At 44.2% G+C, this 9178-nt stretch overlaps 1 protein-coding gene across 2 annotated transcripts in view; it reads left to right on the top strand.

The window, feature by feature from the left end:
- Positions 1-9178, top strand: part of MAPKAPK5 (mitogen-activated protein kinase-activated protein kinase 5) — a 71928-nt gene that overhangs the window by 59103 nt on the left and 3647 nt on the right. For both annotated transcript variants that reach the window (XM_012809005.2, XM_023516866.1), the window contains exons 8-10: positions 1049-1129; positions 3426-3613; positions 5931-6051. In XM_012809005.2, the coding sequence (XP_012664459.2) occupies positions 1049-1129; positions 3426-3613; positions 5931-6051 (390 nt within the window). The remainder of the gene's footprint in view (positions 1-1048; positions 1130-3425; positions 3614-5930; positions 6052-9178) is intronic.

The following is a 9178-nucleotide window of genomic DNA, read 5'->3' as shown; positions in this document are numbered from 1 at the left end:
CCTGTAGTCCCAGCTACTCAGGAGGCTGAGGCAAGAGAATTGCCTCAGCCCATGAGTTAGAGGTTGGTGTGAGCTGTGTGACGCCATGGCACTCCACCGAGGGCAATAATGTGAGACTCTGTCTCTATAAAAAAAAAAAGAATCACTTAACCAGTGGTTCTCAACCTTCCTAATACTGCAGTGTATTTTCATTGTTACAAAGGGGTCACAACCCACAGGTTGAGAACCGCTGGCTTAAGTCAAGAGTTGGAGTTTGCTATGAGCTGTGATGCCATGGCACTCTCCTGAGGGAGACGTAGTGAGATTCTGTCTCAAAAAAAAAAAAAAAGGAAAAAAAGAAAATGTGCTTAACACCTAAACTGACATGACTATCTCATGGTGACACAGTTCTTGAACCTGTTCTGCTGGCCAGTTTGAGCGTGCTTTTGCGTAAGATATCCCTAGGAAAAAGTCATTGATCTCATACTCCTCAGTTGGCAGGTGGTAGAGGTAAAACTCCAGGTACATGATCTTCATGTCCTTAACCTGGGCATTTCTATGACTGATTGATAAAGTACTAGTAAGAAGAAAAAAAGTTTCTGGGGGAAAAAAAAAGTGGTGTTTATATTGTGGGTTTTTATTTTTTGTTTTGGTTTATTTTTGAGACAGAGTTTTTACCTTGCCACCGTGGATTGAGTACTGTGGTGTTATCATTAGCTCACAGCAACCTCAAACTCTTGGGCTTAAATGTTCCTCCGGCCTCAGCTTCCCATGTAGCTGAGACTATAAGCACCTGCCACAATGTCTAGCTACTTTTTCTATTTTTAGTAGAGACAGGGTCTCGCTTTTGCTCAGGCTGGTCTCCAACTCCTGAGCTCAAGTGATCTGCCCACCTCAGTCTCCCAGAGTGCTAATATAGGCCTGAGCCACTGTACCCAACCCCCCCTTTTTTTAATTGTTAATTGCAGGTTGTCTATCTTCTTCAACCTTAAAGTAGTCTGTCTTGAGTTGCAGGTCATTGGCGGTATAAATTTCAGTAAATTGTCTTCTTTGGCGTGACTCTCAACAGGTACTAGAAGCGCAGAGAAGACATCAGAAGGAGAAGTCTGGCATCATACCTACCTCACCAACGCCCTACACTTATAACAAGGTAAGGGAAGAGATATTTATCTTCGCTTGGTAGAAGTAGCCCCTCTCTTTCTATGAGGCATTGTAGCTCCCTGGGAAAGTGGCTGATTCCATTCTTATCCTTTACCCCTTAACGTTCTTTCCCCAAAGAGTGGAATCAGTCAGGCTTGCAGAAAAGCATTTGGAATTCAAGGTTTTCTTTGATGAGATATGAAATCAGGTTCTCATTTAGCTTTTGCAGCAGGATGTATGGGTCCTGATCACCTATTAGGTTATTTATTTGGCTGTCTTTTCAAACCACTGACCACATTGAAGAGACATGGTTGGCTTACTTCCTCCAGGTACCATTCTTCCTTATCCTGTAAAATACCCAACTTAGAACAATATCCAGTACTGGCTTGGCACCTGAAGCACAGTGGTTATGGCGCCAGCTCCAGCCACATACACCGAGGCTGGCAGGTTTGAACCCAGCCCAGGGCAGCTAGAACAACAATGACAACTACAACAAAAAATAGCTGAGCATTGTGGCGGTCCCCTGTAGACACCAGCTACTTGGGAGGCTGAGGAAAGAGAATCACTTAAGCCCAAGATTTGAAGGTTGCTGTGAGCTGTGATGCTACCTCACTCTACAGAGGGTGACAAAGTGAGATTTTGTCTCAAAAAAAACCCCCACAATATCCAGTATAGAAAGCAAGAGCTCCTGAATGGTACTTGGTACTATCATGGTTCCTAATCTGTAGCCCACGTATCAAGCATCTCTATTCTAAAACCCAAAAGGTTTGAGTCTTCTTCAGATAGGTTGTAGAGTCACTGAGGTAGTTCAGGAAAAAAGTGCAGCTTTTGGGGGACTTGAGGCTGGACATAGATAATAGAGAAGGAATCAAAGAGGTAAAATGGCAGTAGGCTGGGAGACCTACTCTGGCTCCAACACTCGTTAGCTGCATGACATTGGTAAGGTTACTTAGTTTTGTTCCTCACGGGGGGACCTAAGAGATGAAACAATCTGTAAAACGAGGGATTTAAGGACTCTTCTTACCTCTCTTAATTTTATACTGTGATTGTGTTCTAATACATGGGTCACATCATCCACTGCAGCCACTAGTGTGATGCTGAAACATGGACAAGTGCTGGAGTCACCCCTCTTTCCAGGCTCCCCTCCTAGTAGCACACAGCTATGCTGTAAGGGGGAGTGTTGAGGCCCCAGTGGCATGCTCATCGGGCCTCCCTTCTCAGGTAGAAACCCCTTTTATTCCCCAATTCAAGAGAGGTTTGCATGGAAGTCTCTGCAGACCCAGTTTCCAAGCAGGTGGAGCTGTATTTAACTAAAATAGGAATCATTTTAAAATTAGTAATCAATATAGTGATTACAGGCCATGGAATCACCTTGATATCTACAAACATGGTAGTTGGTAAGAGTTTTCTTTCTTTCATAATATCTTCCCCCAGAATGTTGTACATTCTTGGAAATGGACTTAGTGAGTCTTTCATGGCCAAAGGAAGGCTTTAAGATCTCCTTTTCTTTTCTCTGATGTCTCTCCCTGTTCTGTGTCCAGCTGCTTTGTGCCTTTACAAAATAGCTCATGCTGTATTATACCATATTATGAGATCAGCCTACATGTGTCTTAGCTGCTTTGTTTCTGCACATGTTTCACAGCCAGCAGGTTTATATCTATTACTTCTCTGGCTAAAGGCAAAGTAACCTCCACTTGTACTCAAGAATCAGATAGGTATGGCTTGGTGCCCATGGCTTAGTGGTTAGGGTGCCAGCCATGTGCACCAGGGCTGGTGGGTTCAAACCCAGCCAGGGCCTGCTAAACAACAATAATGACAATAATAATTTTAAAAAAATCAAAAAAGAAAAAAAAAAAAACAGCCGGTCCGGGCATTGTGGCAGGTGCCTATAGTCCTAGCTATTGGAAGACTGAGACAAGAGAATTGCTTAAGCCCAAGAGTTTGAGATTGCTGTGAGCTGTGATGCCATGGCATTCTACCAAGGGCAACAAAGTGAGACTCTATCTCCAAAAAAATTAAATAAAATCAGATAGGTACTTGGGCCTATGCAGAATAAAAGAATTATTTACTTTAGCCCAGACTGGCCTTGTATGATGGTTTGCATATATATAGTGATGGTGGCATAGAAAAAATACGGAGAGAAGGTTTGGTTTTCCTGAGATTTCCTGAAACTTTCCCAGTCTCTGTTAAGTGATTCTTAGTGATACCAGCCTATATATGACAGGGGCTATTCCTGGTCTTGTTATGGGGGCATTATTTTGGCATTCTACCATTGCTATGAGTAACCATTTTCTTTTTGCTTTCAGAGCTGTGACTTGTGGTCCCTAGGAGTGATTATTTATGTGATGCTCTGTGGTTACCCTCCTTTTTACTCCAAACACCACAGCCGGACTATCCCAAAGGACATGCGAAGAAAGATCATGACAGGAAGTTTCGAGTTCCCAGAGGAAGAATGGAGTCAGATTTCAGAAATGGCCAAAGATGTTGTTAGGAAGTGAGTCCAAGGGTTGCTGAGTGGGGAGGGTATGGTGGTGGAGGTCAAGGGATTGCTGGGTAGAGAAAAGTCATTGATCTCCCAGGTAGGCTCCTTCCCATTTTCATATCACAGAAATCTTATCCCTGGACTCTGAGGTGAGAGGTCTCAGTGTCCGTGCCTCAGTGAAAATGAGTTTTTCTCCTTCCTTTTGCATCCCTAGACTTTATCCCCAGAGTTGTGACCTGGTATTGTCCTGACCTTGACATTTGTCCCTCTGTAGCCAGCCTCCCTGGGATCAGAATGCTAATGGGCCCTCTGGTGGGCCCTCTTTAAGCTAGTATGACATACTGGCTATTGAACTGGAGTGCTGATATGATGATGATGACATGTTTGGCTTCTCATTCCTTGGATTCTGCAAGTGTGTTGTTGGGTCAGTCCTGGACACCACTCTCCAGCCTTCCCACTGCCAGTTGGTCGCCCTAACATATATTAAAATGGAAAGATTTAATAAGAATTAGGGCTAGCTAGTAGGAGAGGGTGAGTTGACATTCAGGGTCCTTTGGTAACTAGAGGACTAGGTTACAAGTCAGACCTAAATTTGACGTATGTTTGCTTTTTCTGCCTGTGGCCTTAGGCACCGTCCCCATATTCTTACTGCTTGGTTTTCACTAAGCAGTTTCTCCTTTGTTGGTCTCAGTTTCTTCATCTATGTTACGATGAAGGTAAGTGTTAAAGGGGCAGAACCTGGGAACTTTCCCCTGATAGTATAGCAATTTCTTCATGGAGGTTACTCCCTTTTAAAAGTAAGCTTGTAGGTTGAGTGTTGTGGCAGGTGCCTATAGTCACAGCTACTTGGGAGGCTTCAGCAGGAGAAAGGATCACTTGAACCCAGGAGTTTGAGGTTGCTATGAGTTAGACAAACACCACAGCACTCAAGCCAGGGCAACAGAGTAAGACTCTGTCTAAATAAATTAATTAATAAATAAAAGTTAGCTTGTCTTATTGGTTAGGGGACCTGTGCGCTATAAAAAGGGACTATTTTCTAAAATAAAAGTTCTTAGGCCAGGTGCAGTGGTTCACGCCTACATTCCCTGGGAGGCCAAGTCAGGTGGATCACTTGAGCTTACAGGTTTGAGACCAGCCTGAGCCAGAGTTAGACCTGGTCTCTGAAAATAGCCAGTTTTGTTGCGGACATCTGTAGTCCCAGCTACTTGGGAGGCTGAGGCAAGAGGATCACTTGAGCCCAAGAATTTTTTTTTTTTTTTTTGAGACAGAGCCTTAAGCTGTACCCCTGGGTAGAGTGCTGTGGCACCACAGCTCACAGCAACCTTCAACTTCTGGGCTCAAGCGCATCTCCTGCCTCAGCCTCCCAAGTAGCTGGGACCATCGGCACCCGCCACAACGCCTGGCTGTTTTTTGGTTGCAGCCGTCATTGTTATTTGGTGGGCCTGGGCTGGATTCAAACCTGCCACCTTAGGTGTATGTGGCTGGCACCTTAGCCACTTGAGCCACAGGTGCCGAGCCAGAGCCCAAGAATTTGAGGTTGCTGTGAGCTACAATACCATGACACTGTACCCAAAAAAAAAGTAAAATAAAAGTTTTTAGGAGAGTAGGGGCAATGTTTAAATCAATACCTGTCTTCAAATGCTATTTTCATGCTATTTATAGCTATTTAATCAAAGTTATAATGCTTGTCCCTGAAACAACATTCATTATCTTCTTTCACTTTTGGAATTCTTTCTTTTGAAATCTGAAACTGTTTGTTCAGAATGATCCAGAAGGTTGCAGACAATCTGAAGAAGCAATTAGGCATATTGTCCTGACCTTGATATTTGTAATGAGAGGAGTTGAGGGGCAGGGCATGCTGAGGTAAGTTAGGAACCACATCAACAGGAATGGATGAGCTGTGAAGAAGTATGAAGTTACTTATTTCACAACCTTTGCAGACATTATCAGCCAAAAGAGCACTTTGAGTTCCTTTTAGAGTCCATTGTCCTCGAAACCCCTAATCATGGTCTCAGGAATTATAAGTCATATGTAGGATTACCTTATTGAGCCCTAGAACTCATAAAGCATCATTAGATTAACCTTTTTCCTATCTTTTTAATCTTACTTTGTCTACTATAGAAAGGACTGCTTTAGACCACACAACCCCACAACAAATGGTTAGGGACTAGAGTCCCACCCTGCAGAATGTCATGTAGGTTGAAAGCCTAGGCTAGCAAAAGTTAGTGAAAAGTCACAAGAAGCCAGAGCTCTTAGAGCCAAACCCAGAAACTTCCTATGGCTTTTAGGGATCATCTGTGCATGGCAGCCCTTGGCATTTTCTCCACAGGCTCCTGAAAGTCAAACCAGAGGAAAGACTCACCATCGAGGGAGTGTTGGACCACCCCTGGCTCAACTCGACTGAGGCCCTGGATAATGTGCTACCCTCTGCTCAACTGATGATGGATAAGGTTCTGAAAGATGCTTATTTTGTTGGCTGAAAATGCTGTCTTGAGAAGGAATGCTGGGGCCTGACTCAGTGAAGGGTTAAAGGCAAAATAATGCAGAGTATGCAGTCTTTCCCAGAGAATGATCTCTGGTTTCCTGAGAATCAGTGTCCAAAATAAAGAACTCTTCCCATAAAAGACCAGATCAAGGCTTGGTAAATATAAACTAAGGGGACACTTAGTAGAATATCCTCCATATTTGTGTTAGGGGATTGGGTTCACAGAGTGATATGAGATACCCTGTCATCCTCCAAAGAGTTTAACAAGATTGTTGGGGAAGGCAAAGCCAATAAACACAAAACCAAGAGGGAATATTTTAGACATCAGAGTTTTTTGCATGTTAAATTTTCTGTGAATGCTGTTGGGATTCAGAAAAAATCTTTAAAGGGGTATAATTTGCCCAGAGAGAAGGCAAAACCTCTTACATTTATTAACTCTCCACTGTGTGGCAGCATCTGAGCTCTTTCACATGTTCAGGCTTGAGCTGTCCTTGAAGAGTGCAGGGAAGACTCTGTAAGTGCCCAGGTGCAGTCAACACTAAAAGCAAAAGAAGTGCATCAGTAGGAAAAACAACATGGCCTCACTAATGGGAAGTCAGTGAAATGAGTGTGACAGGACAGGCTTTGCAAGTAGACAGAGGGAATTAAGTCTTAGTGGGATGTAACTGAGAGGCCTGATAGACTTTTGAGAAGAGATTTGCTACTGGGAAGATAGTTAGGGATGGTCAACCAGACTTGGAGACTTGCCATCCTAGGATTTTTGCAGTAATCTAGAAGCTGAGGCAAGCTCTGGGAGCAGAGAAACAGATAAATGAATAGGCTCAAGATTTTTTAAAACAAATTTCTAATTGTTGATGACTGCCTAGATCAGTGATTCTCAACCTGTGGGTCACGACTCCTTTGTAACAATGAAAATACATCGTGGCTGGGCAACTGCCTGTGGCTCAGTGAGTAAGGCATCAGCCCCATATACTGAGGGTAGCTGATTTGAACCCAGCCCCGGCCAAACTGCAACAAAAAAATAGCCAGGCGTTGTGGCGGGTGCCTGTGGTCCCAGCTACCAGCTACTTGGGAGGCTGAGGGAAGAGAATACGCCTAAGCCCAAGAGCTGGAGGTGGCTGTGAGCTGTGACTCCATGGCACTCTGCCGAGGGCAATAAAGTAAGACTCTTTCTCTAAAAAAGAAAAGAAAAGAAAGTACATCTGCGGCATTAGGAAGGTTGAGAACCACTGACCTAGATACAAGGAGATAGTGGGTAGCTTATCTGGTAATACAAATTAAGAAGGAGGCTGTTTTGTGTTTTTTTGGGTTTTTTTTCCAAGTTACTATTTTTAGAGATGGGGTCTCACTCTTGCTCAGGTTGGTCTCGAACTCATGAGCTCGGGCAATCCACCCACCTCAGTCTACCAAGTGCTGGGATTACAGGTGTGAGCTACTGCACCCAACGTTGAAGGAGGCTGTTTTTGATGAAGTCTCTTCGGTTCTACGTAGTGTTTGAGGTGACAGAGGGACATTCAAATGAATTAAATGTGTAGCATGGTACTAAACTGTGACTGAAAGGTCAAGGCAGTGGCACAGACTTGAGGGTTACCAGTTCTGAAGAGATGGGGATGGAAGTATGACAAAGAATAAGCAGGCTAAGCACCTATATGGGCGCCTATATAGGCTGAGCGCAGTTAGGGCGCTGGCAACATATACTAGAGCTGGTGGATTTGAACCTGGCCTTGGCCTGCTAAACAACTGACAACTACAACAAAAAAAAATAGCCGGCTGGCGTGGCACCCATAGCACAGTGGATACAGCACCAGCCACACACCCCAAGGGTGGTGGGTTCAAACCCAATCCGGGCCAGCTAAACAATGACAACTGCAACAACAACAACAACAACAACAACAACAAAAAGTAGCTGGACGTTGTGGTGGATACCTGCAGTCCCAGCTACTTGAGAGGCTGACGCAAGAGAATTGCTTAAGCCTAAGAGTTGGAGGTAGCTGTGATCTGAGACACCATGACATTCTATTGAGTACAACATAGTGAGACTCAATCTTAAAAGAAAAAAAAAAGCCAGATGTTTTTGTGGGTGCCTGTAGTCCCAGCTACTTGGGAGACTGAGGCAAGAGAATCACTTGAGCTCAAGAGTTTGAGGTTGCTGTGAGCTGTGATGCCATGGCACTCTACTGAGGGCCACATAGTGGGACTCTGTCTCCAAAAAAAAGAAAAAGAAAGAAAGAATAAGCAAATGGGAAAAAAGCATGCCAAGTGTAGCTGGAGCATGGGAGAGAAAAGAAAGCTGGAGTAAAGAAGTTTCCGGTTATTTCTTTGATTTGTGGGTGTTGTATTCCTGGTTTAAATATGCCCTGTAGTCCAGAAATGGTTTGGTCAATCCAAAAGCCAAAGGGATTACTTAGATTCTGGTTGTCATCACGTAGGCACAATATGGCATTCTTCAAGATCTTAAAAATATGGAGGTAAGTGCTTTCTGGAGTTACTTAAAAATCTGTCCATAATGAAGTTAAATCTGGACATACAGAATCTTGTTATGAAAAAGAATGGCTGTAAGATGAAACTACACTGGACAGTGTGTTCCTATTTCTGAAGAAATTGTGGGTATGGTGGCTCACACCTGCATCCCAGCACTTTGGGAGGCCAAGGTGGGCAGATCTCCTGAGCTCATGAGTTTGAGACCACCCTGAGCTAGAGTGAGACCCCATCTTTAAAAATAGCTGGGTGTTGTGGCAGTCTCCTGTAGTCCCAGCTACTTGGGAGGCTGACGCAAAAGAATCACTTAAGCCCAAGAGTTAGAGATTGCAGTGAGCTATGAGGCCATGGCACTCTACCAGGGGTGACAAAGTGAGACTGTCTTAAAAAAAAAAAGAAATGGTGGCTCGGCGCCTGTGGCTCAAGTGGCTAAGGTGCCAGCCACATACACTTGAGCTAGTGGGTTTGAAGCCAGCCTGGGCCGCCAAACAACAATGATGGCTGCAACAACAAAAAAAAAATTAGCCAGGCATTGTGGCTGGTGCCTGTAGTCCCAGCTACTTGGGAGGCGGAGGCAGGAGACTCACTTGAGCCCAGGAGTTGGAGGTTGCTGT

The sequence above is a fragment of the Otolemur garnettii genome, unplaced genomic scaffold (assembly GCF_000181295.1).
Source record: "Otolemur garnettii isolate 467f Iridium unplaced genomic scaffold, OtoGar3 scaffold00099, whole genome shotgun sequence".
Lineage (NCBI taxonomy): Eukaryota > Metazoa > Chordata > Mammalia > Primates > Galagidae > Otolemur > Otolemur garnettii.
Note: the sequence above shows the minus strand (reverse complement) of the source record. Positions and strands in the feature narration are given on the sequence as shown.